Below are 13,539 nucleotides of genomic sequence, written 5' to 3' on the forward strand. Positions count from 1 at the left end.
GAGAGAGAGAGAGACAGAGAGAGAGAGAGAGAGAGAGAGAGAGAGAGACAGAGAGAGAGAGAGAGAGAGAGAGAGACAGAGAGAGAGAGAGAGAGAGAGAGACAGAGAGAGAGAGACAGAGAGAGAGAGACAGAGAGAGAGACTGCTACATTTACTTTTTGTTTTTATGAATTATTTATTATTTAAAAAAATTAAAAAGTTTTTATATGTGACATGTTTGAACAAGTCACAGTACCAGTCTGCAGGTCCTCATAATCTCTAATGTCACTTCCTGGGTTCTGCTCAAAGATGTGATCTAGTTGGGCATTGGTCAGGTATTTAACCTCTCCGTCAGCATCTCGTCTCTGCTTCTCTGCAAGCACTGCTTCTTGAAGTGTCAGGTAGCTCCTGGGGATCTGGTGGAGGGGACAACGGTGAAAAGTCAGTCAATCCTGATCATTCTGACAGGTTCATAATCTAAACTAATTCTTTTGTCTTTTGACCAAATCGCTCCATAACCTACACTAGGAACTATTGTAACAGTTCTTCACGATTAAAGTCTGTGTAAAGTACACACACAGCATCACCTAACACACTGCCTCACTCACCAGTCTGCCCAGCAGTTTACTGCCACAGGTGGAGCTGCTGCTGTCTTTCATGGAAAGAGCCACCTGGTAGATTAGCTTCTTCAGTCCATCCAAACCCTCCAGGGTCTTACATGACACTTCACTGAGTACCAAGACACACACACACACACACACACACACACACACACACACACACACACACACACACACACACACACACACACACACACACACACACACACACACACACACACACACTTGAATACACTTGACGGTTAAAATAACACATGTTCTGTAAGGCTGATACCAGTGGCAGTGGTACAGTTGGTATAAGGCGTAGGTATACAGTGCAGCAGATTTTTTATCAATATAAACAAATAAACAATAAAATGAAAAATGTGTGCTTACTGCAGGTGTTTCCAGGTGATGTCAGGGTAGCCAGTGGCTCGAGCCCCTGACGGGGCCCGACACAGAGCCAGGATGTAAGCTCTTAGTGTGGCCAGTCTCTCATTGCGAAACTTGCTGTCGATGAGATCCAAATGTGTTCCCACAACTATCACTGCAGAGTTGGGTGCTCGCGCCTATGGGACACGATACACATATTTATTGAATATGTATTGATGGTCAACTTTGCATATCATGAGCTGCAAACTTCATTCTTGACCTTAGAAGCAGGTGTATGACAAAAACTCAATGGGCCCTATTTTAACGATCTATAGCGCATGGCGTGAGTCGTGTGGGGCAAGTGCCTTTGGGGCGTGTCCAAATCCACTTTTGCTATTTTAACGGCAGAAAAAAGGTCACATGGTCCAAAAGGGTTGGACTTAATTCCCCTCATTAATCATAGGTGTGTTTTGGGCGTAATGCAATAAACCAATCAGAGTGTCATCTCCCATTTCCTTTAAAAGCCAGGAGCGCTCTCACTTTGGTGGATCGCTATTATAACGATACATTTGTCAAGCAATGTGTTTCAAGAATGAAACAGGAGTTACTTTGGCTGAAAAGAAAGTTGGCTGATGAGCTTCTAACTCGACGTATCATTCATAAAAATGTAGAATATGGAGATATAACTGACCAGTGTGATGAGTGTAGAGGTGTGTGTAGTTATACTGCAGCAGTCTGGTGTCATCAGCTGATTTCATAAACAGTGAACAGCTGTGCGTAATGTCACTGTGCTCTGTGCAGCATCTCAGAGGCTTTAGATTTATCAACATATCAGTCCTACAGTATAAACAGCTGTGGATAACATACTCTGTAAGAATCACACACATTCATTAACAGATTAATACAGATGTTTTAACTACAGATGTTCAGATGCTATTCTTGTTGATAAAATCACTAAGTGGCAGTGGAGCATCTTTGCTCCAGAAGCAGACCTGGTTCTGAGACTCATTCTCCACAAAAACACCAACAACTCACTCTGTGCTGCATATTTTCACGTCTCCTCCATCAGGTCACTGTGCATACAGCTGCACCACACAGACATCATGGCACTTTGATTTTATTTGTTTATTTGGTTCTCTTTAAAAAGGTTTTTCTTTAGTCATCAACAGGTAAACTCAGCAGGGTTATAATTGTTGATAGTATATAAACCTGATTCATGTAATCTCAAATATATGTGTTAAATGTTGTTCAAAAACTGCTTTAAAAACTGCCCTTCATACAGTTGTTAGGACTGTCTGCAGTGGCACTCTCCAAGGTGCCCCCCCCCCCCGCCCATAGGAACATACACAGTAGTGGAAGACTCATTCTCATGTAATCTTATTTTTTACAATGAATTAAATCTGATAAATATTATGACTAACCAATTTGACATGCATTTTTTAAATATGTTGATGTAATAGGCTACTTTTATTTTATTTGTTTGTATGTTTTGTGTGCTGCTCTCTGTCCAGTCCCTGTGTGTCTAACAAGCAGAGTGTACATTCATTGTGCACCCGCCTATTAAAATCTTAATAATGCGCTGTTAAATTAACAGTAACATATGCTCCAGTGACTTTAGACCTGTTTTTTTTTTTGGTCAGTGGTACAATCGCTTTCCTCTGCCTCAAAATAGCAACGCTCCACCAATGCACCTGACCAACCTCATTTTGAGACCAACACGCCCATAGGTGCACAGACTGGTGCAAGTGCATTTGCTATTCAGACAACTGCGTCGGCCTGAAACTAATAAAGACACATACGTCGTGCCCGCTATCTGCTGTGTGCCTGGTGCAAGATGGGGCCCAATGTCTAACTTGGTCACTTTTCATGAAAATGGTCAAAAAAATGTTTTAGCCAATAAGCCATTTGTTAGATGTGTCAGTCCTTAACACTGTACAGACTTTAGCATTAGTGCCAGAATCAAATCAGGGGCTAATATCCTAAACAGGAATCTCAGCCCATATTTATCAAACTTCTAGGTGAAATGCTAACAGTAAAAAAGAACACCCTGATCTTTTTGAACTACTTGTAAACTTGATAAAAACGATTCATCATAGTTATTGGTGAAGGACAAAAGGAACTGGTGCAATAAAACATTTGTTATCAGTGTAATTTTTTACATGTTGTGGGAATTTCTGGAACACAGAGCATATCATCTGAAACCTGAGGCAATATGTTATCTGATACTACAACTTTAACTTAGCAGTTAGCAGTGGCTGTATTGTACACTATTCCTCCAAACACATTTTTGACCGAACATTACACTATTTTTTTCATAGGAGTTTCAATGACATGAAAAAAGCTAATTATTAACTTATCTCTTTTTTCTCTATTTTATTTGCCTGCACATGCAAATGTGGTCTTACATTCTCTTTATTACATATTTTCTCAATTTTTTAAGTTTCATATTGTTTGGTTTATATTTAATTTACTATTTTTAAATAAATAAAACTCTTTGTAAGAAGATAAATACATCTTCATGAAAAATGTGGTAGATTTATGTAAATGCTAATGTAATTAATCATGTGCTCACTGAAGAGTTGCAGTATTCCTTTACTTCACTGTTGGTGGACTGGACTTGATAAGTACTGTGTCTTATTCTTTTTTGCCCTTTTGTCGATTTTGTTGAATGTTTTTAAGTGAAATTCAGAACTTTGATAGATAGAGGCACTGATCGCCACTCAGCAGGGGAGGTAGGTCCTATGTGGTAAATTTGAATAAAAAATTTGATTAAGAGCCACATTAACAGAACTGCATCAAGATAAGACTGGCAAGGAAAAAACACCAAAGTCAGATTCAGAAACAAATCAAGACCAGATACCCCCCCACCCCTTTTTTTTACATAAACCAAAAATAATGTACTACTATAATAAAGTTACTGTTCATTATAATAGTAACCCTGTATTCATTTGAAAGGTAACTCTTCTAAATTTTACAAACAAAAAGTCAGAATGAATATAAGTGATCCTGAACCAAAGTTTCCCACTGGTGGGACAGTGTGTTGTTTAACAGATTAATGCTGTTAACTGACCACACTCATCGGCAGAAAGCAAAGGGAATGTTATTGCAGTAAAGCAGATTACTCCCCCCTCCTACTGGCTCTCAGTGAGTCTATAGAAGTGTGTGTGAGTGAGCTACATGTTACCTCTATGTTGAGCAGCCATGTCTGCAGGTTAGCCACAGCCTCCTCTCCCAGAGCCAGGTTCCAGATCACCATGTACAAGGCCTTATCAGTGAAAAAACACTGATTCACTGTGGACATGCTGGCTTGACCTCCGATGTCCCACACGTTGAATACCACCGAGTCCTTCTGTGTGAAATAAGACGAGAGATGAGCCAAGAAGCAAAAAGACGCTGGATAGTGATGAGTCAGAAATAATAAAAAAATAAAATAATCCACCGTCTATCTTCTATCTAAACACTTGGATAACTATACCCAAGAGAATACAGAGATATACCTTCAGTGCAAGGGGATCTTGGGTTATAGGTGAATTCCAGGCCTTTGTCATATCATGAGTACTACTGCATATGAAAAAAAGGTGCTGCATGAAATCTGATAAATTGATAAAGTGATATCACTCGCAGCTCAACTGAACTACCAGTAGTTAAGTTTACAATCAATTACAATTTCATTCATTTAGCTGATGCTTTGGTTAAGTACCATAAAGCTAAGTTAGGATAGGATAGGACAGTTTTTCAAGTGTGGACATTCTTGCAGAAAAGCTGTGTCTTCTTCTGAGAGGGACTCTGCAGATCGAAAAGAGTTTGGTAAACAGTTCCAGCACCAGGGAACTACAGACTCCTGTATGGATGTTGTAGTTCCCGCAAAAACTGTACACTGCTTTCCAAATAACAAACCTTGGATTATTAATGATGTCAAGGACCTCCTTAACAATAAGAAGAGAGCGTTCAAGGATTGAGACCAGATGGAGTTGAAGCACCTACAGGGGGAGTCAGGGTCAGGCTGTAAGAGGCCAAGGAGTCATACTGAAGGAAGGTGGAAAAAAAGCTGCAGGAAAATAACCTGAGAGACATGTGGGATGGTATGAAGACCATTACGGGCTGCAGGAGGAGCAGCGGCACAGTAGACATTGATGTGGTGAGGGCAAACCTCACCATATATATATATATATATATATATATATATATATATATATATATATATGTATATATTGTGGTTGTACCAGGGGCCTTTCATTGGCAGAGCATCGTGAGCGGGAGGGAGTGCACAGGGAGGCAGCAGTGGTTTTAGTTGCTGTTTTGTGGGTGTCAGTGTCAGAGTTCTGAATTTGATGCAAGCAATAATTGGGAGACATACACTCCAGACCTGTCATGCCACCGCAATCATCTGAAGAGGTTTGAACATACAGTACATGTGGGGAGGCCTGCCAGTAAGGATATAGTCAATATGAGATATTATGAGAACCTGTATCAGGAGCTGTGCTGCGTGCTTGGGCAAGTAAGGTCTGATCTTCCTGATTGTCAGGAGTCAATTGATACGACGAAGCAATTGAGGTCATGAGAGCCCTAAACGTGAATTGGTCATCAGTTATGACACCCAAGTTTCTGGCAGACTTTGTCAGCATGAGTTGGGTTGATTGAAGCTGGATATTGATCTGTTGTTGTATAGAGAGACTGGCTGCAATGACAGGGAGCTCAGTCCGAGAGTGGTTAAGTTGAAGGTGGCATTGTTTCATCCATGCCAAGACATGGATGAAATGTCATGTCAGCTGAAACATCTAGCAGCAGTAGAGCTGAGGACTGATCAACAGCTCTAGCTGAATGCAGTCATTCCATTATCGACAGAATTGCAGTCTCGGTAGAGTGACCCTGCTTAAAGCCAGACTGATTGAATTGTACAAATTGTTATCAGAAAGGAATTCAGACTCTTGATTAAAGACTGCACACTTGTGTATTTTTGATAGGAAGAGCACCAGTGAAACTGGTCTGTAGTTTTCACCTTTGCTGGGATGCTATTGGGCCCAGTGAAGGCATAGTGTGACAAGAGGAAAATAAGGAGAGTTGGCTGAGTTTACAGGCTGTGTAGTGTAATTACACAAATTACACACAGTACAGTTGAGGCTGATGGGAATGTTATTGGTTGTACACCAATGTTTTACACAGATTAACATGTTGACCATATGATAGTGCTAGATGAAAAGATTAAAAAGGTGCTATGCATCCTGAGTGGAATATGAATGTGTGTTCCAAATGTCATGGCAGTCCATCCGATAGACACACAAACCCCAAAATGTCAACCTTATGGTGGCTCTAGTGAAAAGTCTGGGGATCACTAAAGTTACAAGGTTTCATCGTCTAGGGACCATACATGTTTGTACTAAAAACAAGGACAATCCATCCAATAGTATATGGTAAATGAACTGTGCTTATATAGTGCTTTTCTAGTCTTTTTGACCAACAAGCTTGTGGAGAGAGACTAACCATTCACACACATTCATACACCGTTTGAGGTTAAGTATCTTGCCCAAGGACACATTGACATGTGGACTGGAGGAGCTGGGAAATCAAACCGCTGATCTTCTGATTGGTGGACGACTGCTCTACTTCCTGAGCCACAGCGTCACCAAAGTGATGGACAGTCAGACTTACATTGCTATCCACAGAGCCGCACTGTTAAAATCCCTTTGACACAATTTTTGTTGCCAAAACAGAAACAGACTAATTTTGACTTCAGGTGGAAATGCTTTCAGTACAGTATTTCTGAATTAGAAAGCCACATAAATCATAGGACTAAATAAATTAAGCAGTCTTTTGGAGCAGGACTATAGTTATTAGTTACCATACAAATAAAAACAATACCATTCCCTTTTTAATTTGTAAGGGAACTCTATTTTATTAATTGGAGATCTTGAAAAATACTACCTCTATGGTTTTAAATCTATCCGCGTTTGTCCAAACTGAATGCACAGTATACTGTAAGTATTTATTTCCCTCACATTGTTTTTGCCTCCGCTGGGTTTTTCCAGCTCCCAGGTCGAGGTAGAGATGCTGCATTCTGCTGGGGTGAAGGGGGATGCCCTTCCAGTCTGTAGAGTCTCCAGAAGGGCAGTCTTCCCCTGCCTTGGTGGACCAATGACAAGCATCTTCAGTAGTTTACAGGGTTCTGCCTTTCGAAGGTGCGCTCGGAGGAAAGCCAGGACAGATGCAGGACCTGACAAATCAGAAAGGTCAACATTTGTTTTTGAAGAACTTGGAAATTACAGCACATGTTACCTGTTAGAATCTACAGACAGGTGCCCCCATTGCAACAAACCAAATACAGCTACATTTACCCAAGTACTTTTGACTTACTTCACTGAAGTGTTTCTATTTTAGACTAGTTCATTTTTCTACCCCACTACATTTCAGGAAAATATACAGGTTTACATTTACCTGACTGCTGTAATTACTAATCACTAATCCATCATTAAGATTTTATGCAATAAATATGATCAAATAAGAAATATTCTATGCAAGAATTGTTTCAGGAGACTTCCGGTTGGTGAGTGGAATGGAGTAGTGGTGTTTTTTCCAGGCTCCTGCCACACAGTCTCTATTTTCAGTACTATTCAGTCGGATTAATCTTAACCTCACTACAACTGCTTTTAAACATTTATTTGACAGTTTTAGCCAGCCAATATGTCTAAAACCACTAAACAATCAAAGAAAGAACTTGTTTCACCGGACTCTGCCATCGACAATGCTACTTTAGCTAGCATGCTAGCTGAACTGCGGGCGGACTTGCTAACGAAGCCTGATTCACTGTCCGTCAGATTTGAAAACAAACTCACTACCATTGACGCCAGGTTAGACGGTATACAGACTACAGTTACTAATCATGAACAACGCATTTCCGACCTGGAATCTGGGCTGACTCAATTGCAGTCATTGGAATCTCAGCTAACCAGCATGGCTGATGATAACGCTAAACTGAAAGCCAAGATAACCGACTTGGAGGGGAGAAGTAGACGACCAACAATATTTTTCTCTAACTTCCTGGTGGATATACTGGGCAAAGATGTGCTGACTTCTCCCCCAGAACTCGACAGAGCTCACCGTGCGCTGAGACCCAAACCAGCAGAGGGAGATAAACCTAGGGCTGTGATCATTTGCTTCCACAAATTTCAAACCAAGGATATGGTAATTCGTGCTGCCCGCAAGAAACTAGATGACCTAAAATATGATGGCAAGTCGGTGTACTTATACGATGATTACTGTCCTGATGTGATGGACCAGCGAGCTGAGTACAGAGAAGTCATGCGCCAGCTGTTCACTCTCCAGTTCAAGCCTTCCCTACTGTATCCAGCGCGACTGTTCATCAGGGCTGACAACGGGGAGAGACGGCAACTCTTTTCGGTGAAGGAAGCCCAGCAGTTCCTGGCATCACACCAGAAATCTGGATCTTTGATGGCGAAGGACGACTGATCCCAACAAGAGGCAATTTGCTATTCAGGTTACTCTTATTTCTACTCATTTTTACTTTATTATATATTTTTCCTGGCTTGCGTTTTTCTCTACCCAAATGGACAAACTTGACCAGCAGCCAGCCTAAGCTAAATTATAATCTCAAACGGTCTGATGGGTTTACAGTTAGACTATTTTTTGTTTCTGAGTGATACTCCGTTGATACATTATTATTTAATTTCAATTTAACCTATATCTTGATTGTAACCCTTATTTGAAGTAAACATGGCCATGGGTTATATAATACGGACTACTGTGGGCCATACTGGGATGCAGGTCAATGTGAGTTTTGGTGCGAGTTGCAGTGAAGCACTTTCCTTTTTTCTGGACTGTATGACTACTCACCTCACTGCGTCAGCATGAACTATTTAAAAAAAAAAAAAAAAAGAAAGGGAAAAAACCGCTGTTCAGAAGTGTTTTGAAAAGAGGGAAAAGAAAGTTAAATCACTTGTTTGTTTGTTTGTTTTTTGACTGTGTGGCGGGGCAGGAGTTTAAAAGGGAAAGGGGCTCTGGGAGAATTTTGATAAGTAGTAGGCTTCAGGGCACGTCTGTGTCTGAAGTGGGGATGCTTGCGGGGTGGGGGGTGCTACATGTCTCTTCTCCTTTTACTTACAAACACCTGTTTGGTTGTTTTCTTTTCTGTTGTCGTATTGTGGTTGTTGTGCTTCTTTTTCCCCCCCCCCCTTTGTCACATGTACTACTCATATATATTACACTGTAATCTTTACTCACTTTTGCCTTAATGGAAAGTAGACACGCAATGAATAATATTCGCTTCATATCATGGAATGTCAAGGGCGCAAACCAACCTACTAAGATAAATAAGATTGTTTCTCATCTTCAAGTTCTGAAAGGAGATATAGTATTCCTGCAGGAGACCCATTTACATAGTGGTGAGACTATGCGAATCAAAAGGAGTAGGTTCAGCCAATTATATCACTCAAAATTTAGTGCAAGAGCCAGGGGTACAGCCATATTGGTCCAAAATAATATTCCATTTGTAGCAGAAGATGTTATTGAGGACTCAACTGGCCGGTTTGTTATTGTGTCAGGGACACTGTCACATCAAAGTCATCTTAGCTAGCATCTATGCACCTAATTGGGATGATGAACGATTTATTTCAAGGATCTTTACTTCTATTCCCAATATTGAAACATACCACATTATCATTGGTGGAGATTTCAACTTTGTACAAAATGCTGATTTGGATAGGTCTTCCAATAGACCGCACTCCATCACGAAGTCTGCTAAGCTATTAGCGTCTTTTGCAGAAGAGCTGGGCTTGACTGATCCATGGAGGCGTAAATTCCCTGAAAAAAAAACTTTTTCTTTCTTCTCACATGTCCACCATACCTATTCTCGAATAGATTTTTTTATAGATAAAAGACTGCTTTCAAATGTTTCCTCATGCGATTACCATAGCATTGTGATCTCAGATCATGCTCCCACCTCACTAGACATAAACTTCCCAGATCACAACCGTTCTTTCAAACCATGGAGATTTAATTCAAATGTGCTTGCCAATGATTCTTTGGTGTACTCCTTAAGATCAAACATTGAGCTATTTTTTGAAATGAATGACAAACCAGACGTGTCGAGGGGCACCTTATGGGAGTCCTTTAAGGCATATTTAAGAGGCCATATAATTTCTTACACAGCCCACCTCAGAAAAATTACCATGTCTAGTCAAACTGAGCTAGCACAAAAGATTCTGGAAATTGATGAAAGCTATGCAAATAATCCGGACCCTGCACTTTATAAAAAGTGTCTACAATATCAAACAGAGTTCAACCTTCTAACCTCAAATGATGCAGAAATTCAATTGCTTAAGTCGAGACAAAGAATTTTTGAGTCAGGGGACAAAGCTGGTAAACTCCTTGCCCAGCAAGCCAGAGCTGCAGCAGCATCTAGGTTCATTCCTAGTATTAAATCTTCATCAGGCGCCACTACCACTGACCCAAAGTCTATAAATGAAACATTCTCTAAATTTTACTCTGATCTATATGCCTCCAGCCACCCGAACACCAGTTCAGCAAGTGTGTTAACCACCATCGAGTTTCCTAGAGTGGATCAGGAGTTAGTTGAAAGTTTAGCTGAACCGATCTCCACATCTGAGATTATGAGGGCGATAACTACATTGCAGAGTGGAAAATCACCTGGTCCAGATGGATACACAGTAGAATTTTATAAGAAATTTGCCCCACTTCTCTCCACAGTTCTAAGTGACATGTTTAATGATGCTTTGTCACTTGGCCGACTTCCTCCTACCTTGACCAATGCCACAATTACTCTTCTCCTAAAAAAGGACAAGGACCCCTTACTTTGTAGTAGCTTCAGACCCATATCATTATTAAATGTGGATTACAAAATTCTTGATCAAATTCTTGATTTTAGCCCTCCGTCTTCAGAAGGTTCTGCCAGAGATCATTTCAGCAGATCAAACAGGCTTCATGCTGGGGAGGCACTCATTTCACAACACCAGGAGACTCCTGAACATTCTGACCATGCCGAGCGCCAGCACCCCTGAGATAGTGGTGTCGCTGGATGCTGAAAAAGCTTTTGATAGGGTGGAGTGGGAGTTTCTTTTTGAGATGATGGATAGATTTGGTTTGGGTTCAGGTTTTATATCATGGGTAAAGTTGTTATATTCATCCCCAGTAGCATCTATACAAACAAACAACGTGCTCTCACCCTCTTTTCAACTTCAACGTGGCACAAGACAGGGGTGTCCACTGTCCCCCTTACTGTTTGCCATAGCCATTGAGCCCTTGGCTATCTGGCTAAGATCTGAAGAAAATTTTGAGGGCATTTTACGTCAAGGAACAGTACACAAGCTATCTCTGTACGCGGACGACTTGCTTCTGTATGTGTCCAACCCTTCTACCTCTCTCCCTGTAATTCTAGATATCTTAAAACAATGTTTGCAGTCAACAACTTAGTAGGTAAATTGCCAAACCATGTAGCTCCTTTTAAATTGGTGGACCAAGGTTTCAAATATTTGGGTGTTTTTATCACTGGGTCATTGGCAAACACTTTCAATAGCAATTTTGTCCCTTTGCTTAAAAAAGTTGAGGAAGACTTCAATAGATGGTCTACTCTACCTCTCTCCCTAGCTGGCAGGGTAAACCTAATCAAAATGACCATCCTCCCGAAGTTCCTTTACCTATTTCAACATATCCTGGTACTTATATCAAAGAAGTTCTTTGCCAAAGTAGATAAATTAATCTCTCATTTTCTTTGGGGCAATAAACCAGTGCGCATGCGGAAAAATATACTGCAGCTCCCTAAACGGTCTGGGGGGCTAGCCCTCCCCAATTTTATACATTACTACTGGGCGGCTAACATTCAAAAACTCCTATACTGGACAGTCGAAACCACTGCCAATCAGCCAGCCTGGGTCCAAGTGGAATTTTCTTCCTCTAAGACCTCATTACAGTCATGGTTATGCTCCCAGCTTCCTATGTCAACAACTGAAATTAGTGTTAACCCTGTAGTCATTCAATCGTTTAAAATATGGATGCAATTCAGAAAGCATTTTAGCCTGCAACATTCTTCTATCCATGCTTCAGTGTCCCGCAATCATAGTTTCAAACCATCTATTATGGATTCTGCCTTTCAACTCTGGAGTGACAGAGGTATCACAGCTATCAAAGACCTCTATGACAATGGTACCTTCATGTCCTTCACCGACCTGTCAGCCAAATTTCAACTTCCGTCTGCTCATCTTTTTCGTTTCTTTCAAATTAGGCATTTTGTACAAAGAAACTACCCTAATTTTCCAAGTCTCCCTCCAGAGACCTTGGTAGACACACTTCTGAAAATAAACCCCGATCAGAGGGGAGCTATTTCTTTTATCTATAAAGCCCTTGATTCCACCTTCTCTAATTTTCCCCAAAAAACCAGAGACTCATGGGAGCAGGACTTGGGGCATATTGAAGAAGAACAATGGGACCATATTCTGGAGTTAGTCCATGATTTCTCCATCTGTGCCCGGCACGGACTGATTCAAAGTAAACTAATACATAGGACCTACTACACTAATCACAGATTGTCCAAGTTTTACCCCAATGTTGCAGATGCTTGTAATAGGTGCAACCAATCTCCTGCAGACCTCATTCACATGTTTTGGTCGTGTCCAAAGCTAGCGGACTTTTGGTCTAAAATATTTGACACTCTTCACACGGCCTACCACTGTGTAGCAAACCCACATCCTTTGTCTGCCCTTTTTGGTATACCATATGGCAACACTCTAACTGCTGAAGCACAACACTCTATGGCCTTCTGTACCCTGCTTGCCAGGCGCTTGATATTACTTAACTGGAAGCAGGCTCTGCCTCCGTCACATGACAGATGGATTAAGGAGGTTCTATATAATCTAAAACTTGAGAGGCTAAGATTCTCCCTTAGAGGCTCCTTGAGGAAATTTGATAAAACTTGGAGCCCCTTGCTCTCCATCATAGACTCCCTAGACATCATGCCTGATGAGTGAAATATTCTGAGTGAAATATATCATTTAGACTCACAGTGTAATTAACCACTAATGCAAAGGGTTATTTTTTTTTTTTTTTTTTTTTTGGTGTTTATTTCTGTTGTTGTTGTTAGTTTCGCTTTTGTTAGGTCCTGTTTTCCCTTTTTTTTTTTTTTTTTTGTGTCTGTCACCCAAGAGTAGGGGAGTGGGATTTCAGGTAGGGGATAGAGATGGTATATTGGAGGGAGGAGGGAGAGGGGAGGAGGGAAGGGGGGGTGAAAAAATGGGAAAAAATGTGTGCACTGTCTCATATGTTCAAGCACTGTTTCACATTGTATACACTTTGTATGGTTGGTGCTCAATAAAACATATTTGAAAAAAAAAAGAATTGTTTCAGATTAAACTGACTAAAGTGGTAACAATAGAGTAGAAAGTAAGTCAAAGCTCCAGCAACATTTAGTAGTATAGAACAACTTTATAAATAGACCAACATATTTCGGCTTGTGTCCTTCATCAGGGTCAGGGTAAAAATAAAGTAAGAAATGTCAAGAACCACAAGCAGTCAGATGATCTGACAGGTTGGAGACAAACTTCCAGCTCAGACAAACAAAGTCACA

General features: G+C 40.7%; 1 protein-coding gene across 1 annotated transcript in view; it reads right to left on the reverse strand.

The window, feature by feature from the left end:
* lrrk1 (leucine-rich repeat kinase 1) overlaps positions 1-13,539 on the reverse strand; it is a 101,066-nt gene that overhangs the window by 44,431 nt on the left and 43,096 nt on the right. Inside the window, exons 15-19 of the mRNA XM_053319227.1 lie at positions 6,947-7,161; positions 4,135-4,299; positions 975-1,147; positions 588-708; positions 236-395 (exon numbers count right to left, since the gene is read on the reverse strand). Of these exons, the coding sequence (XP_053175202.1) occupies positions 236-395; positions 588-708; positions 975-1,147; positions 4,135-4,299; positions 6,947-7,161 (834 nt within the window). The remainder of the gene's footprint in view (positions 1-235; positions 396-587; positions 709-974; positions 1,148-4,134; positions 4,300-6,946; positions 7,162-13,539) is intronic.

The sequence above is a fragment of the Scomber japonicus genome, chromosome 1, assembly GCF_027409825.1.
Source record: "Scomber japonicus isolate fScoJap1 chromosome 1, fScoJap1.pri, whole genome shotgun sequence".
Classification (NCBI taxonomy): Eukaryota; Metazoa; Chordata; class Actinopteri; order Scombriformes; family Scombridae; genus Scomber; species Scomber japonicus.